At 37.5% G+C, this 19676-nt stretch overlaps 1 protein-coding gene across 1 annotated transcript; it reads right to left on the bottom strand.

Moving 5' to 3' along the window:
- Positions 1-997: 997 nt before the first annotated feature.
- On the bottom strand, positions 998-18781 carry LOC110458925 (urease accessory protein UreG-like). The gene is made up of 7 exons (XM_021510903.1): positions 18647-18781; positions 14000-14053; positions 13034-13179; positions 5737-5861; positions 4058-4154; positions 3461-3608; positions 998-2176 (listed from the first exon to the last, which is right to left on the bottom strand). The coding sequence occupies exons 2-7, from the start codon at positions 14040-14042 to the stop codon at positions 1941-1943; spliced, it is 795 nt and encodes a 264-aa protein (XP_021366578.1). The 5' UTR covers positions 14043-14053; positions 18647-18781; the 3' UTR covers positions 998-1940.
- Positions 18782-19676: the final 895 nt, after the last annotated feature.

The raw sequence follows: 19676 nt of genomic DNA, 5'->3' as shown, positions 1-19676 counted from the left end.
CACATAGGGAACTCCGGTTTCCTTCCCCAGTAAGATCCCCGCGCGCCAACATCCGGGCCTCATGAGTGATAAGTATAAGTTGTAAAACATGTTTCATAATTGTTGTAAAATAAATAAAGTTTATTAGCTCACCTGTCCTAATCCCTAGGATCCTCATATTTAGCCTGTAGCATGGTGGGGTGAATGCCTATCAAGTTTGTTCAAACGAATGACCTTGACCTACTTTCAAGATCACAGAGGTCAAATGTGTGAACATTTATAAGTGACTTCTTCTCAACAACCAATAGTCCTAGAATCCTGATATTTGCCCTGTCGCATGCTGGGGTGAAGGGCTATCAAGTTTGTTCAAATTAATGACCTTTACCTACTTTCATTGTCACAGGGGTCAAACATTTCAAACAACAATATGCTAAGAACCGTTTTGACTAGAGTCATGATACTTGGGTTATGTAGTCCAGCAGTGCAAGGTCAACGGTCAACTTTAAGTGCTAGGTGGGGATCAAAGGTCAACATGGGTTAAAAGCTTTAACAATCTTCTCAAGTTCCATAAGGCTCCGGGTCATGACATTTAACCAGTAGGTACCTGGGATGTAGTGCTAAGAAGTTTCCTCATAGAAATGACCTTTACCTAGATTCAAAGTAACAGGGGTAAAATATGTTAAAAACTTCAAACAACAATATCCTAAGAACCATTTGGTCTAGAGTCATGCTACTTGGGTATGTTATGTAGACCAGCTTTGTGAATCGTTTTCTTTATTACAGTAATGAAGTAAAAGGTCTAGCCGGAGTCAAAGGTCAACGTGGCTTAAAAGCTTTAAAATTATAATTTCAAATTTCAAACAACAATATCTTAGAACCGTTTAAGAGATGTTAAAATGTATTGTGTTCTAGTTACCAAATTTGGTCTGAAGTTACCTATATATAACAAAAGAAACTGGTGAGCGATACAGGCCCTCTGTGCCTCTTGTATTTGATAACATATTAAAAGTACAAATGGTCATGTGATGGTGTATTTTTATTACAATGAATAATGGCCTGATAACATGACAGCAATAATAATACAATACATAAGCGTTCACTACATTATCTGTGAGAATCACACACATTGTACTTTGTACTCCCTTTAATATGGTACAATGAGTCAAGCTTGCGTCATTCTTTTGACTCCTTACACAATGGCATAACAACATTTATGGTCAGCTGACTTACATTGTACAGTACCAATACTCATGAGTTCAAAAGACTACCACATTCATCACTCCATACAAGTACATACATATACCACCAGAAGGTTCTCTAAGTGATATGTTCTTTATAACCGTATCAACGGGACTTTAAAGTCCATCTGTCTTGATTATGGTCACATCTGTGTTTTAAGCCATCTATAAAGTAGGAAAGCACAGTTAGTTGCTATTGGTTACTCTTAAAAATACAATCACCATTTTTGGTTATTGGTAGTATTTCAATTCAAAGAGATGTTTTTCACCGACATTAAATTGACATAGGCAGGTTGATATATCAATTTAGGTAATGTTTACGATGGCATTTTCAGATGGCAAATACAGTCATCTCTTTGAATTGCCACCAGAAGAATAACCCAAAATGACGTTTCCATTGTAAGTGTAACCAACTACAAAATGTAACTGTTTTTTTCCATATAGAAGGCTATTCCGGAAAATATCACAATTTTTATATTTACAAAGTTTTAAATGTGTATAGTTGCATTATGACAATTTTCAGATCCAACAGATTAGAGCAAATATTCTAATGTTGGATCCATGTTCTTTTGAAAGGAGGCCTAGGGAGTTATTTCTCGAGAATGCAAAGAGTAGGGGAAAACTTTCAAGAAATGTCACTCCACAGAAAAAAAAACCCAGTTCGGTTAGAAAAGAACACTGGTTCCCTTGTCTCTCTCTGAATTGTGTCATTTCACGTCGACATTACGACCTGGTCATGTTTGTACACGCGGTGAGTATTAGTGTGGCGATCTCTGGGACACCAATGTTGTGTTTGGCTTGGGTAAAGAGAGTCGGACCAGCCTGTCTCATCGTGGCCGCGTCCCTCTCCATCACCTGTAGGTCAGCCCCTACAGCTTCAGCTAGGTCGGTTTTGTTAATGACCAGCAGATCGCTTTGTGTGATACCAGGACCCCCTTTCCTCGGGATCTTGTCTCCCCCTGCAAGAAAGCATTTCGACATGGACATCAAATCCGAATTAGCAACATCTTTACACCTGGAAATTTAACACATCACGAAATTTAACACTTTAATTTAAGATATGTTACTAAACCACAGACTTTATCAAGAGCCCAAACATCTGGGCATTTTAACAAAACTCCTCGATGCGAATGTCACTCCGCAAAGTATAACGCAGTAAATATCATTACTACACGATTATCAAGATATCGCGAAATTTAACATCTCGACCACCGCATGTAATAGCATACAACAAACATTTAAAACCGCGAATATCTTTACGGTTAAAGTAGATGATCAAAAACACCTTGAAGAAAATTAGCCTCAGATAAATAAAGTAACTCGTCATAATGTATATCCACGCTGTAAGCTCGCTCTACTACTGCGCATTATCTCATTATTTTATCTCGAACAACGCATGTTATTTCATACAACAAACATGACTACAAAAAATTAAAACCACGAATATCTTAACGGCAAAGTACGTGGCAAAATATACTATAAAGAAATGTTGACTGAAAATGATTTACTAGATAAATAAAGCAACTCATTATACATTCATGCTGTAGACTCGCTTTCCTGTTACACAGTATCTCATTATTTTTACCTTGATATTTGAAATTCGTCTGTGTAAAAAGTGCATATGACATGTAGTTCAGCCTTACATAATTAAGACAATTCAAAACAAATCATAGTCAGAACATGATAGATTTGTTTATGTGTGTACGTTAAGTTTAACGACCCGTCAACAATTATTTACGAGAACGCTCACATACACATACATCACATTTCAACTTAATGTCCAAAGGTAAAATGCAAAACAAAACAAAAACCTATCAATTGCAAACGAATAAAGGACACAGTAAATAAAACAAAACACCCATTAATTGTAAGCTAATATGATAAGTAAGAGGATGGTGCAATACGTTGTACACGCCATGAGTGAGAAGAGAGTGAGATGTATTACGTACTAGTCCTGTAGATTTAATAGTAACACTGTCGACAGTAAGAGGAAAATATATTAATATCTATTCCGTCTTTTCGTATTGCAGAGTTATCTGCTCTTGTGAGCAGGTATTGATTGTTACGTCATTGGTTTGTGTGAGAAAATTACGTCGTTTTCTCAAAAAATGATGATGTTAATCTCACAAATCAATGACGTAACAATCAATCCCTGCTCACAAGAGAAGATAACTCTGCAATACGCAAAGATGGAATATTGGCTGAAAGAGGGTGATATAATAGTAGAAAAATACACATCTTCCCCGCCACGTCAATAACATAGATGATATAGTCCGCCAGGTCCCGGCTAAAGTTAGCAGCTAGGTTATCGCCCCCTGATTCCACAATTACCAATTTAGGATGAAACTTCTTTGTGAGCTCGCGAACTTCCTCCATATTCAATGAATAGTCCTATAACAGTTATAAAGATAAGTTCAGCAGCCAGACATTCTTAAACAATGCTGAAATGAAATTTGCCCAGTAGTTCTATATCAGTTAAACAGTGGAATTCAACTGAATATTTTGGAAAATTTGTGAGGATAACTTGAACAATTAGTCAAATGACAATTTAAAAAAAAGATTTCAACAGTCGTTCGTCAATGGTCGTGAGGACAATTCAACTATGGATCATATGACGGTTGATCAAGGGAATTCAAACGACAGTCCTTCAATAATAGTGAAGAGAAATTCAAACATCAATCTTGAAAAAGCTTATTCACACAAAAGTTGAACAGCGGTATTCAATTAAATTTCTCCTACTTTAGCTGTACGGTTGGTGATTAAGGTTTTCGTTTTGATGCTGCTGTAATTAACAGCAGTGCTGTTTTCATTATTTGATTAGAACTCGATCCGTGTGTTACCTCTCTAATGGCGGCGTGTGGACAGCCGCCAGTCTCCACCGCTCGCATGTGGTCTTCAGGAAGTGCCTTATTCCTAACCAAGAACTCCCAGTCTTCTCTACAACGTCATATCACCAGAACGTCATTTACATACATATATACACTCACACACCATCATCATCATCATCATCATCATCATCATCATCATCAACAATAACAATAACAGCAACATATTGCCATCATACACCATCATCTAACGTCATTGTTATAATCACCGTCAACGACAAAATATTGCCACCATCATAATCATCGTCATACACCATCATCTTACAGCAATGTTATCATTATCATCAACAACAATGTATCACACCGTCAAAATCATCATCAAAATCATCATCATCATCATCATCATCATCATCATCATCATCATCATCATCATCATCATCATCATCATCATCATCATCATCATCATCATCATCATCATCATCATCATCATCATCATCATCATTCATCATCATACACCATTAGTATCGTCATCTACACATTCAAACCCAATAAAGGCATCATTGTACCCAGTAACATATAATCATCATCATCCATAATATATGAATTTCATCATACACTCTCATCTTACATCATCGTCAGCACATTATCGTCATCCTCTCATCGATAGCAATATATTGTCATTGTCATCATCCTCATTAAACATTATCATCAATATATGATCATCATTATCATCATCATCATCAGCAATATATGAGAACACGTCCTTCTTTGAAATGGTGTCTATTTTCAAATCTGTATCGCTTTTAACTGGTTTAATGAAATTTATGTTAAGCATTGAAAACTGTATTACTGTGTCTGACATTTGTTTCTTAAGAAGAAGTCATTGGAACTCTTCAACATATTAGATCCTTGAAATTGTCAAGGTCATTTATTTTAACTGGCAAAGGTGCTCTACACCAAACAATATTCAGTTAAAAAAAACATGATATTTAGCTTTAAGCTAATAAGAGTATAGCATGCCCTAACCCGAGACCCAAACTAAACAGGTCGCTCTTTTTCCCAGCAAGCTCCATATGAAATACGACAGGATGGACAAGACGATGACCACAATGAACATTTGTAAAATATATTTTGAGTAAGATTTACTTGACAAGAACACCTAATAGCGCTTTCCTTGTGACTCTCGATGCATAAAACAATATCCGAGACGAGTAGTCAGACATGCTTACATAAAGACCAGCAACATATTCATAGTTTAAGATCAGTTTACAAACTAAACTTACTGGAAACCAATTTGGTATATACACATAGTTCTTTCATTATACTACATTTTTCATATTAAGTTCCTTTTATGCCATTTCTTTAATTTATTTTGTATGATGATTGGAGACGGCGTCGATACTGTTGCTATAACATGTGCCAAAACCGTTCGTACTAAATTAAAACAAACCATGATGAAACATTTATATTGTATGATGATGATGATGATGGTGATAGTGGTGGTGATGATTATGATGATGATGATGATGAAGCTTGTCACAGTGTTTATAGAGGAGGTGATGATGACTATGACGAGGGTTATAATGACCGAGAAACTCTTGCCTTTGTCTACATGTGAGAGTAGGTGTTCACTTTATAAATTGTCTGGTTGATGTAGATTGTAGAAAAATTACCCCTCAAAAGAGGTTCCATACCTGGTGAAAATGTCGTTGGTAACCACGCAGATGTTGTGAGATTCTCGCATGTGTTTACAAAGCGCCAAAACCAGGGCCGTTTTCCCCGACCCCACGGGACCTCCGATACCCACGGTAAAAGCTCGCTGTAAAATGTTCATTAAGTGTCAGTCACGTAAGAATAAAAGACTTTCTTTTCCTTTTTATTTTTTATTTATTAAGGTGGACCTACATAGGAAACTGTCAATTGAGTTAAATATAAAAGAGTTTAAACAGAAAGGCGGAGAGCCAATTTGGACATTCTTGGGTTATCATCGATATGGTGTTTTTTGCATAAATATACATTAGGGTTATGTCGTCATGATATGAAATGAAGTGAAGATATCAGCTTGGGCACCCTTCAACATATGAAAAGGTTAAGTATGGGACCAAAATCTCATTTTGACATGACCACAAGTAAAAGTTTCAAACTTTCTTAATGATTTGGTGTGTTACTAATACTAAAGCTGCATATTTAAACATGACTAAAAAACACACATAGATGATAAGTAGGTCACGGTGACCCTGTTATATATAGACTTTATCGTTTCAACGAAACCATTTATGTTATAAATACACATTGCATCTCTTAAACATCTGAACCAAATCTCAAGAAATAGGGGTCTGAGTGAGCAGGAGAAGGGGAGTGTTACTTTCTTCATACTTTTTTGTTTAGGAAACAGTTAGTCAGTAGAGGAATGCTTCAGTAGGAAACAGTAAGTCAGTAGAGAAGGGATTAAATAAGATAACAGTAAGTCAGTAGAGGAATGCTTAAGTAGGAAACAGTAAGTCAGCAGAGGAATGTTTCAGTAGGAAACAGCAAGTCATTAAAGGAATGCTTCAGTAGAGAACAGTAAGTCAGTAAGGGAATGCTTCAGTAGGAAACAGTAAGTCGGTAAAGGAATGCTTCGGTAGGGAACAGTAAGTCAGTAGAGGAATGCTTCAGTAGGAAACAGTAAGTCAGTAGAGGAATGTTTCAGTAGGAAACAGTAAGCTAGTAGAGGAATGCTTCACTAGGGAACAGTAAGTCAGTAAAGTAATGTTTCAGTAGGAAACAGTAAGTCAGTAAAGGAATGCTTCAGTAGGGAACAGTAAGTCAGTAGTCACTAGGGAACAGTAAGTCAGTAAAGTAATGTTTCAGTAGGTAACAGTAAGTCAGTAAAGGAATGCTTAAGTAGGAAACAGTAAATCAGTAAAGGAATGCTTCAGTAGGGAACAGTTAGTCAGTAGAGGAATGTTTCAGTAGGAAACAGTAAGTCAGTAAAGGAATGTTTCAGTAGGGAACAGTAAGTCAGTAGAGGAATGCTTTATTAGGAAACAGTAAGTCAGTAAAGGAATGCTTCAGTAGGGAACAGTTAGTCAGTAGAGGAATGTTTCAGTAGGAAACAGTAAGCTAGTAGAGGAATGCTTCAGTAGGGAACAGTAAGTCAGTAGAGGAAGGCTTTAGTAGGAAACAGTAAGTCAGTAGAGGAATGCTTTAGTAGGAAACAGTAAGCTAGTAGAGGAATGCTTCAGTAGGAAACAGAAAGTCAGTAAAGGAATGCTTAAGTAGGAAATAGTAAGTCAGTAGAGGAATGCTTTAGTAGGAAACAGTAAGCTCGTAGAGGAATGCTTCAGAGGAAACAGAAAGTCAGTAAAGGAATGCTTCAGTAGGGAGCAGTAAGTCAGTAGAGGAATGCTTTAGAAGGAAACAGTAAGCTAGTAGAGGAATGCTTCAGTAGGAAACAGAAAGTCAGTAAAGGAATGCTTCAGTAGGGAACAGTAAGACAGTAAAGGAATGCTTAAGTAGGGAACAGTAAGTCAGTAGAGGAATGCTTTATTAGGAAACAGTAAGTCAGTAAAGGAATGCATAAGTAGGAAACAGTTAGTCAGTAGAGGAATGCTTTAGTAGGGAACAGTAAGTCAGTAAAGGAATGCTTCAGTAGGGAGCAGTAAGTCAGTAGAGGAATGCTTTAGTAGGAAACAGTAAGCTCGTAGAGGAATGCTTCAGAGGAAACAGAAAGTCAGTAAAGGAATGCTTAAGTAGGAAACAGTAAGACAGTAGAGGAATGCTTTAGTAGGAAACAGTAAGCTCGTAGAGGAATGCTTCAGAGGAAACAGAAAGTCAGTAAAGGAATGCTTAAGTAGGAAATAGTAAGTCAGTAGAGGAATGCTTTAGTAGGAAACAGTAAGCTCGTAGAGGAATGCTTCAGAGGAAACAGAAAGTCAGTAAAGGAATGCTTCAGTAGGGAGCAGTAAGTCAGTAGAGGAATGCTTTAGAAGGAAACAGTAAGCTAGTAGAGGAATGCTTCAGAGGAAACAGAAAGTCAGTAAAGGAATGCTTAAGTAGGAAACAAAAAGTCATTAAAGGAATGCTTAAGTAGGGAACAGGAAGTCAGTAGAGGAATGCTTTAGTAGGAAACAGTAAGCTCGTAGAGGAATGCTTCAGAGGAAACAGAAAGTCAGTAAAGGAATGCTTAAGTAGGAAACAAAAAGTCATTAAAGGAATGCTTAAGTAGGGAACAGTAAGTCAGTAGAGGAATGCGTCAGTAGGAAACAGTAAGTCAGTAAAGGAATGCTTAAGTAGGAAACAAAAAGTCATTAAAGGAATGCTTAAGTAGGGAACAGTAAGTCAGTAGAGGAATGCTTTAGTAGGAAACAGTAAGCTAGTAGAGGAATGCTTCAGAGGAAACAGAAAGTCAGTAAAGGAATGCTTCAGTNAACAGTAAGTCAGTAGAGGAATGCTTTAGTAGGAAACAGTAAGTCAGTAAAGGAATGCTTAAGTAGGAAACAGTAAGTCAGTAAAGTAATGTTTCAGTAGGAAACAGTTAGTCAGTAGATGAGGGTTGAAATAGAAAACAGTAAGTCAGTAGAGGAATGCTTCAGTAGGGAACAGTAAGTCAGTAAAGGAATGCTTAAGTAGGAAACAGTTAGTCAGTAGATGAGGGTTGAAATAGAAAACAGTAAGTCAGTAGAGAAATGCTTCAGTAGGAAACAGTAAGTCAGTAGAGGAATGCTTTACTAGGAAACAGTAAGTCAGTAAAGGAATGCTTAAGTAGGAAACAGTTAGTCAGTAGATGAGGGTTGAAATAGAAAACAGTAAGTCAGTAGAGAAATGCTTCAGTAGGAAACAGTAAGTCAGTAGAGGAGTGCTTCAGTAGGAAACAGTAAGTCAGTAAAGGAATGCTTCAGTAGGGAACAGTAAGTCAGTAGAGGAATGCTTTAGTAGGAAACAGTAAGTCAGTAGAGGAGTGCTTCAGTAGGAAACAGTAAGTCAGTAAAGGAATGCTTAAGTAGGAAACAGTAAGTCAGTAGATGAGGGTTGAAATAGAAAACAGTTAGTCAGTAGAGGAGGGCTTAAATAGGAAACTAAAAGACAGTTGAGAAAGACTTAACTAGAACTGTAAGCCAAAAGCTAACTAATACCCCCGCTCCTGTATAAATCACAAGTGTAAGATAAAAGCTAACTAAGACCCCCGCTCCTATATAAAGCACAAGTGTAAGATAAAAGCTAACTAATACCCCCGTTCCTATATAAACCACAACTGTAAGGTAAAGGCTAACTAATACCCCCGCTCTTATATAAATCACAAGTGTAAGATAAAGGCTAACTAATACCACCCCTCCTATATAAATCACAACTGTAGGATAAAGGCTAACTAATACGCGCGCTCCTATATAAATCACAACTGAAAGATAAAGGCGTACTGAGGCAAAGCAATGCTTAAGTAGGAAACAAAAAGTCATTAAAGGAATGCTTAAAGAGGAAACAGTAAGTCAGTAGATGAGGGTTGAAATAGAAAACAGATAGTCAGTAGAGGAGGGCTTAAATAGGAAACTAAAAGACAGTTGAGAAAGACTTAACTAGAACTGTAAGCCAAAAGCTAACTAATACCCCCGCTCATATATAAACCACAACTGTAGGATAAAGGCTAACTAATACACCCGCTCCTATATAAACCACAACCGTAAGATAAAGGCTAACTAATACACCCGCTCCTATATAAACCACAACGGTAAGATAAAGGCGTACTGAGGCAAAGCAATGCTTAAGTAGGAAACAGTAAGTCAGTAGATGAGGGTTGAAATAGAAAACAGATAGTCAGTAGAGGAGGGCTTAAATAGGAAACTAAAAGACAGTTGAGAAAGACTTAACTAGAACTGTAAGCCAAAAGCTAACTAATACACCCGCTCCTATATAAACCACAACCGTAAGATAAAGGCTAACTAATACACCCGCTCCTATATAAACCACAACCGTAAGATAAAGGCTAACTAATCCCCCCGCTCCTATATAAACCACAACCGTAAGATAAAGGCTAACTAATTCCCCCGCTCCTATATAAATCACAACTGTAAGATAAAGGCGTACTGAGGCAAAGCATTTCAAAGCAATAAAGTCTCACATCAGTAAATATTTCTTTATTGTCTTGGCTGTACACTTATTTAAGTGTAAATGTTATCCACATACTTCCTGTTCTCCCTCTCAATGCAAATCATATTTGCAAATCAAATCTTGTTAGCCCGGATGAACGAGTTTTGCTGAAACCGTCCTAGTAGTTAAAGAAGAGATGTCATAACAAAGATTTTTAACAAAAGGCCATAACTCCTTAAAAAGGATAAAAATGAAAATAAAATACTACCCTGATGCACGACATCAGGGGATAATTACCATATACTGTATGTAATCTTTCATTGAAATTGGCCCAGTAGTTTAGGAGGCAGACAAAGTTTTTTCAACAAAGGGAGTTTAAATAGGAAACTGAAACTCTGTAGAGGAGGTTCAAAAAAGGAAATAGTAAGTCGGTATAGGAGGGCTTAAATAGGAAACTGTTAGTCAGTAGAAGAGGCTTTAAATAGAAAACAGTTAGTCAGTAGTGAATGGTTCAAATAAGAAACTATTAGTCAGTAGAGGAAGGATTAAATAGAAAACTGTAAGTCAGTAGAGAAGGGCTTAAATAGACAAATGTCAATCACGTAAGTAGAGAAGGGCTTGAATAGGAAACTGTCAATCACGTAAGTAGATAAGCGCTTAAATAGGAAACTGTCAATCACGTAAGTAGAGGAGGGCTTAAATAGGAAACTGTCAATCACGTAAGTAGAGAAGGGCTTAAATAGGAAACTGTCAATCACGTAAGTAGAGGAGGGCTTAAATAGAAAACTGTCAATCACGTAAGTAGAGAAGGGCTTAAATAGACAACTGTCAATCACGTAAGTAGAGGAGGGCTTAAATAGGAAACTGTCAATCACGTAAGTAGAGAAGGGCTTAAATAGACAACTGTCAATCACGTAAGTAGAGGAGGGCTTAAATAGACAACTGTCAATCACGTAAGTAGAGAAGGACTTAAATAGGAAACTGTCAATCACGTAAGTAGAGAAGGGCTTAAATAGGAAACTGTCAATCACGTAAGTAGAGAAGGGCTTAAATAAGAAACTGTCAAGCACGTAAGTAGAAGGGCTTAAATAGACAACTGTCAATCACGTAAGTAGAGAAGGGCTTAAATAGGAAACTGTCAATCACGTAAGTAGAGGAGGACTTAAATAGACAACTGTCAATCACGTAATAAGAGGAGGGCTTAAATAGGAAACTGTCAATCACGTAAGCAGAGGAGGGCTTAAATAGACAACTGTCAATCACGTAAGTAGAGAAAGGTTTAAATTGGAAAATATCAGTAAGGATAGTAAAGGAGGGCTTAAATAGTTAACTGTCAGCTAGGTTGGCATAACAAAAATTCAAACCTCTTGATAAAAACGTTAAAACAATCCCAAATCATGCCACACATGGCATTCATTAATATGAAACTGTGCTTAAAGAAAAAAAAAACAACCTATAAATACAAAATTTGTGCGTGAAATTGGTTGAAAGAAGATTGTAAAAAATTCGTGTAATATACGTCAAACAACACCAAACAGCGCTTAAAACGTCAAACACTCTATAAACGTCAAACAATTGGATTTTTTTTGGTCAAAAATATCGATTTTCTGTTTAAAACATTGTCTAAAATATCATTTTTTTTAAAAGACTGTTGATGAGAAAAAATGCATTTAAAACTCAAAACAATTCCAAAACACACAAAACAACTCCCAAACAACTAAAAAAAAACGCAAAAACAGCCCTTACAACGGCAAACAACCCTCAACCCTTGAGATGATTTCTTTGGTTGTCTAACCCTCGGCAGAGCCTTGGGTTAGACAACAAAAAACCATCACCTGTTGGGTTGGACATTTCTCTGTCTCACCCTCCAGGTAGGGGAAGATCAATAGAATCCATCCCATCAATATTTTATCCCGAGGGTTTGAATAACCTTATCCTTACCTCACATCAGGGATGGATTCTATTTCTTGTTTATTACCTAAAACCCGTTAAAACAGCTGCTCTTCTAGTAAAGTTGTAAACTGTCCGCACATTTCTCGTTTGCATATGAAGCCCGGATGGCAATTGTTAGTGACGTCAATGACCATGACCAACCCCAAAACGTCATAAAATGACGTCACGAACAATATCGTGACCCCGAAAGGTCACCATAATTCCAACGCCAGTCTGCGCGTGTAAGCGATCTAGACCCGTGGGTCGGATAGAATTTATGATACAACGTAACCTAGACAAGCCAAAAACTTAACGTAAACATGAAAACTAGACCGCCACCTAGCTAAGGTAATCTAACATCAGCCGAAACTCGATGACGTCATCAAAGGCGACGCCATCTTGGTGTAACTGAAAACTCCGTTACTACGACGCCATCTTGAATTGTAAATCTATCACCTGTGTTATAACAGGATGACAAAGCTGTATTTTTCGGTTACCCGTTTAATTACTTCGGCTGATTGTAAACATTAAACAAATCACATATAACATGTACACTTACTCGTTGGGTTTTTCCACTTTTCATATTTTTAACGCCAATTGATTTTTTTAGTACAGTTGCGCTGGGGAGGATATGCTTATTACCTCTTAGCCTCATCTTCTAATGGCAAAACGCTATGCCATAAACATTTGATGAATAGCGAGGTGTCTGATGACAGGACGACGTGATACACGAGATGCGAGAGGTCGCGGAGATTCAATCACCAAGAATTTTTAGACAGTTCAAATCAACTGAATGCTTAATCAGGTATGCTTGTTAGGACGCTCGAGAGACATTTCCTTAAATTTTGTGATTGCGGGAAAAGTAACAATGTCTGTACTAGTCGTAGCTTCCAACCAATAGACCTAACTAACTCAAAGCTATAGACCAAACATCCCACCAACAAACCTGACCTAAATCAATACAGAATTTACTTTGACCTTGAGTTTACTGACCTCAATCCAGTCCGTGCGCGTGAGGGGTACGTCTCGGTCTGTGTACCTCCCGGGCCCGTCCATAATTTCGTGGGTGTGACCGTGTTCGTTTCCATGACTATGCGCGTGTCCTCCGTTGGCGTCTGTACCGGCAACTATCGGTCCGGCTGTAATATCAAAACAATCCCAAGTCTAATACATGTACCACTAGATATCGGATACTGATAATAATAGATACTCGCATTGACACACTACTCTGGTAGTGACGCGGTCGGACGTCGCAAAAAGAAGCCGCCATTTTTACTTTACCGTCAAAGAATTCTGAATGTCCATCCATGGAATAAGACGTTTGCCAGTATCCCTTTGTTGTATAATCAGACATTATGGATCCCGCATATGTTTCGTGTTTCTAGATGTTGAAGGAACCAAACAATGGCTTCATCGAATAGTAATCGCGCTGAAGCGAGAAGGGCGCCATATTTAAAACAGGTATCAATTCGCCTAGCCTTTTTTCATTGCGTATACGCTAATATACTACGGTATACGACGTCAAAATGAAGATCAATTTTTAAATAACGATTTAATATCTTGTCAAAACATCATAGCTATCTCGCAATAACGACTTACTATCTTGAAATAACGACTTACTACTATGTTGTTATAAGTCGTTATTTAGACATAGTTGTGTCGTTACACAGGAGCCTGAAATTCTGTCAAAATTAAATTATAACAGTAAAACCAACAAAACATGCCTATAATATTCTTTAAAAAAAAAGCACATTACAGTTTATTTTTGTATTACTGTTATTATAAATTTTTGACAGAATTTCAGACTCCTGGTGTGGTTATTACGACATAGCTTTGACCTTGTTGTTATTACGATATATATATATATGTACCGGCTTCCGATTGCCTTGTATCATTTTGCAGAGAAACAAATTTAATCAATCACTCAGACTGGGTCATATTTAGTTACGAGTTACTTACCTTTGATAAAGCTACAACTGTCTGCTGAAGCATCGGTCTCCATTCTCTATAATTCTACAAATCAAAAACAAATATTCAATAATAAAGACGTTACACATGTACCAAAGTGTAACCTTCCCTTTTTAATCCCTAACCTGAATTCTCGACTTCGCCCTAACTAAATCACGTTTTTGGGAGGCACGGTAGTCAAGTGGTAGGACGCCGGGCTCATGACCGAAGGGTTGCGGGTTCGAGTCACGGCACGGCACTGTGTTGTATCTTCCGGCAAGATACTTTACTTCGCTTGTTCCAGTCTACTCAGTTGTAATTGAGTACGTGGTTGGGTAGTGCTAGAATTGTTGAATGCTAGCTGTTAGCGCCGAAATGGCAGCTCCGGCTGTATGCTCATCAATGCAATTTTATGCAATAGTTTGTTCTAAATGTGATGATTTTTACGTCGGTCAAACCGGTAATGAACTCCCGAACACGTATGACTGTACATAGACAACAAACTAGAACTGATTCTTTACGAAATCTTCATGTTAACAAACATATTCATGAATGTGCTGGAGATAAATTTAATATACAGTCGAACCTCGTCATCTCGAAGTCGACGGGATAGTTGGGAAACTTTGAGTTATCCGAGTATTCGAGTTAAACGCGTTCCTATGGTTGGCATAAAGCTTGGTAAAGTGTTTTGTCCAATATGAGGCTATATATGTCATTGATTTCTCTGACAATCAACGTATTTAAACAGTCGATAAATGACAAAAAGATAACTATATAAAATAAAAAATAACAACTTATTCATTATCATATTCATTAATTAGTTAATGTTACAATAAACACACATTCTGTCTCCGACATCGTGCTATGCTGATAGAAATTTCAATGCGGAAATAAAAGTGCGAAAGTCTTTATACAAATCACTGTATTGGAGCGTACACTTGTACACGTTGGATTGCTCAGTTGATTTCGACATTCCGAAATGGGTATGAGTTAATCAGGAAACATGTCCACATTTATAGACCCCAATGACACTTGACATCTCCTCAACATCTCCTTAACACGACGTAGTCAACAATAATTATCGTATTGTTCCTATTATCTCTCAATTAATTATCAGTGCCATACAAGCTCCTCTAAAAAGATAAACCAACGAACCAGTCCTAGGTTGTGATTTTTACTGTGGAGCGTATTTACGCATGACCGCACACTGTGACCCATTTTCTGGTTAGAAAAGTGCCTTACTATCCGAGTTTTTCGAGTTTTCAGAGTTCGATTTATCAGAGTTTTTATTACTGAAATTAAGAAGAGTGTTGGCCGGGACCGATGAAATACTTCGAGTTAAACGGGGTCTTCGAGTTATACGAGTTCGAATTAACGAGGTTCGACTGTATTACCTTTGTATCAACTATTTTCATCAGACCCTATTTTCAGAGAAACAAAAGAAGACCAACTAATCAAAATATTAAAACCAAGTCTCAACAGGCCACAGTAAAATTTTACGCCAAATTGTCCACCAATCTTGTGTACTTCGTGACGTCACGTTACTATTGTAGTGTGATGACAGGTAATTGTGACGTTACGACGTTGTTCTTTTGAATAAACCTGAAGAGCCATGTGAAGGGTGAAAGCAGCTAGTTTTTTAGTCGGTCGTTAATCTTATTTTTTCTATCTATATATATATATATGGGTTAAGGAAAAGACCTTCTGCTATAAAACCTTAACTTTGGTAATTACTTACAGTTAGTTTTATGGGAAATCGTACGTTTAGGATTGTCTAAATTTTAGGAACGTGATGTTTTGAAGATGCAATGCTATGGGATGAAATTTGATCTGATACATGTATACCACAGACAATAGCTTGATATTGGAACGATATTGTTACGACAGAGGATATGTATTCTTCTATTCTGAAAAGGGAATGCTAAATTGCACAAACCGGTACATTTTGGATACTCAAAAATTGCAAGGGCGTAGCTAGGCCTCTATTAACGTGGATTCATAACTGTGCTAGGGGGGTCCGGGGGCCTGGCCCCCTGGACATTTTTAAAAACAATGGTGCAATCTGGTGCATTCTGGGCATTCTGAGGTGCTTTATTTAGTACTCGAAAATGGAAAGTTTTAGGGTCTTAAATCAACAAATAAACCCTTTACTCGGCATATTTTTTCTCTTAAATAGAGCTAAAATAGCAAACAAATACGAGCCCCGATTATGTTAATAATACCCAGATTATCTAACAGAAGTATAATTTTCCGTCCTTTTTGCCAGCGAACTCACTGTATTTTTATATTTTCAATGTCAATGTCCATTTGTCTAACTATGCAACATTGCTCGTCCAGACAGACGTTCAGTGGACATAGTGGAACTCATGTAGTTTTTCACCCTTCTCATGATACTGAACTGCCTCTCAGTTGAGACTGTTGAGACCGGCATGGTAATAAGCCACACTACCAGACTTATGTAAATGTTGCACTAAGGTCAGAAGGCTTTGTTTCTTCCAAAGACCGGGCAACTTTCGAATTCACGTCTGAAGCTTTCACGATCTCCACTAAAGTCGTCATGAAATGCATCAAATATGGCATCTTCTTGAGCAGGTGTCTTCAATGGCTATTTAGTATAGAAACGACAAGAAACGTTTGATATAAGCATGCAGTCAAGTACGCATAAGGCAACTTTAGCTGCATTTTTGTTTGTTTGTCAGAATCATGTGGATTCAACTGCGTACTCCCGTATAGGCAGCTACGCGCCTGAATTGTATACAATATATTCATGCAATGTAACAAAATTTTAACAAAAAGTCTAGCAAGAACCAATAAAATAAATATGATTTGTTCATAGAACGAAGACCTAACTTTATTAATAAAGAATAAGTAAAAGAAATGACCCATCATTTGTTTTCCTTTTTGCTTAATATCCCTATAGAAATAATAGCCAGTGTTGACGTAATATGTGTACGGTAACCCTCTACCTCAGTCTCCATCCTACGATGGCCGAAGGCGGTCAGGCACTTTTGAAGCATTTATAGTTCGTTTGTGTACCATGGTACACTTTTGTGTGGTACAGAAACGAAGCATTTATACTTCGTTTGTGTACCACGGTACACTTTTGTGTGATACACAATCGAAGCATTTATACTTCGTTTCGGTACCGTTAGCCGAAAGCGGCCGGACATATTTGAAGCATTTATGTTTCGTTTGTGGTCCGTTAGCCGAAAGCGGCCGGACATATATGAAGTATTTATACTTCGTTTGTGTACCACGGTACACTTTTGTGTGATACACAATCGAAGCATTTATCATTCGTTTCTGTACCGTTAGCCGAAAGCGGCCGGACATATTTGAAGTATTTATACTTCGTTTCTGTACCACGGTACACTTTTGTGGTACACAAACGAAGTATAAATGCTTCGTTTCTGTACCGCGTTACACTTTTGTAGTACATAAACGAAGCATTTATACTTCGTTTGTGTACCACGGTACACTATTGTGTGGCCGAGAGCGGCCACTGATAGGAAATGACCCTGAGCTATTAATTTTCCGATTAAAACATAACGGGTTGCCGCCGTGGAAAGTTGAGGTCTGTCGTAACTCTTCTTTGGAGGGCTCATACAGGATACGTCTTGTTTATTAAAAAAAAAAAAAAATGTTAAGATAAAAAATATGTTAATTATCATGTGAAATATATGCATAGCGAGATTAAAAGCGATATGCATTTGTCGTTTAAATTTGTTATATATACCGATACGTGACCTTATGCTATTTTGCTTGATGATTTACTTGACGGCTACCACAGTCTCTTCCACCCCCAAATGGGCCCATGTTTGGGTTTAAAAATATCCAGAGCGTAAGCCTTGGTTTCATATCCTATTACTGCGATAACCTTTCGAATGATGAACATTCCAAACGCTGGCGAGGTCAATAGGCCAATGCCCGTTTAAAAGTGTACCATGGCCGCTTTCGGCTGTACAATTGGACAGAAACGAACAATAAAATTGTAACGCAGAAGTGTACCACAAAAGTGTAACGCGGTACACAACCGAAGTATAAATGCTTCGTTTGTGTACCACACCAAAGTGTACCATGGTACAGAAACGAAGTATAAATGCTTCGTTTGTGTACCACACGAAAGTGTACCATGGTACAGAAACGAAGTATAAATGCTTCAAATGTGCCTGGCCGCCTTCGGCCATCGTACCATCCTCTTTACTTTACATATTTCTAATTCTATCTCTCTTTCTCTCCTCTCTCTTTACCTAATCTTTTCTTTCTCTCTCTCTCACTTCCTTCCCCCCTCTCGTAATGAACAAGTCAATAAATCAAAAATGAGATGAGGTAGTGTACATTAAATATCACCTCCATGTATCCGCCACTGTCACGTGTTCTATAGTTATTCCGACTCTGTATATCATCGACTTACTTTAATAGACATGTGTCCCTTTAATGTTTACAAAATGTACGCGTTACAGTGCTTATTCTAAACAGCGATATGTACATCTGCAACTAATTATGCGATAAAACGCAAGTACAGCGTCAATAATTAATTGTTTAAATATTTTATGCATATACTGAACTGCATATCCTTATTTTTTGTCTTCGGTGAAAGCGTTAAAAACAAGCATTTATACACATGTTAAAATAGTGAACAAACACAAACCGTCTTACCTGTGTTCTTCTCCAGCGCGTGTACTAGTACGAGTGTCGTGTGTCGGGTAAAATGTCACCCTATAAAATAATCCGCTTTCCGATTCTAATTGGAGATTGTTACTATTATGAGATTAATAGAATCTCTCGACCCCTTGTGGGTGGGATAGGGGAATCTCAATCCGAGGGGAAGATTCTTAAGTTGCCAAACGCGATCCGGCTTTGCCGAGCGTTTAGCAACTTAAGAATCTTTTCCCGCGGGTTGAGATTCCCCTATCTCACCCACAAGGGGGTGAATGATTCTTTTTCCCTTTCCCTGTTCTCCCATACACAATGTAATGTTAACGTCTCAGGCTAAATTCAGGGTTGACGTAACGTTGATGGATTGCTGACGTTATATTATATATACGTCTCTCATCATGGTAGTAGTTTAGGTTAGTTTATTTTCCGATACAGGATCTATATGATCCTCTCCACCGGACTCAAACAAGTGTTGTTGTTTTTTTTTAAATGTATACGTGTACACATATATATGACAGTTCGGTTATGGACTTAACACATGTGTAACAGAGTATGTTAGCTCTGTAATTATATATTTCATTTCCTGATCTGTCCGGTGTTTATCGAGACTGTTTTTAAATGTATTTATTCATGATATCACATTCTCTGGAAGACTGTTCCATGAGTTTACTATTCGTAGAGAAAAGAAGTTGTTCCTTATTTTAATGTTTGACATCCTCGATACTCCATGGGTTACGCTCACTTTCGCTTTTTTGTATTTGTTGTTGTTTTTTGTTCTTATGTTTTGTGATAATAATAGCTGTTCGGAACTATGTTTCTGTTTTATATGTACGACACTAAATACAATTGCTTTTGTCTTGTTCGTGACACGGTGATGTTAGTGTTTGTCGCGGATTGGAGCGATGCTTTGATATTTTTTTCAGATTGAAGATTTTTTTATTTTTTTTTTAATATAGTAGCGACCGGATATAGAAAAAGCAATTGATTTCGGAAGGTTTCACTGATATATAATGAAACAATAATTTACCCC

This window comes from Mizuhopecten yessoensis, unplaced genomic scaffold, assembly GCF_002113885.1.
Source record: "Mizuhopecten yessoensis strain PY_sf001 unplaced genomic scaffold, ASM211388v2 scaffold9847, whole genome shotgun sequence".
NCBI lineage: Eukaryota > Metazoa > Mollusca > Bivalvia > Pectinida > Pectinidae > Mizuhopecten > Mizuhopecten yessoensis.
The sequence above is the reverse complement of the archived record's forward strand: the minus strand, read 5'-3'. Positions and strand labels throughout refer to the sequence as shown.

Excerpts from the sequence above, each read along its gene's own strand:
- LOC110458925 (XM_021510903.1), bottom strand. The coding sequence starts at position 14,042 with ATGGAGACCGATGCTTCAGCAGACAGTTGTAGCTTTATCAAAG. Across the intron at positions 5,862-13,033 it reads CGCGCACGGACTGGATTGAG|CGAGCTTTTACCGTGGGTAT; the intron begins GTCAGTAAACTC and ends AACATTTTACAG. Across the intron at positions 3,609-4,057 it reads CACACGCCGCCATTAGAGAG|GACTATTCATTGAATATGGA; the intron begins GTAACACACGGA and ends TAACTGTTATAG.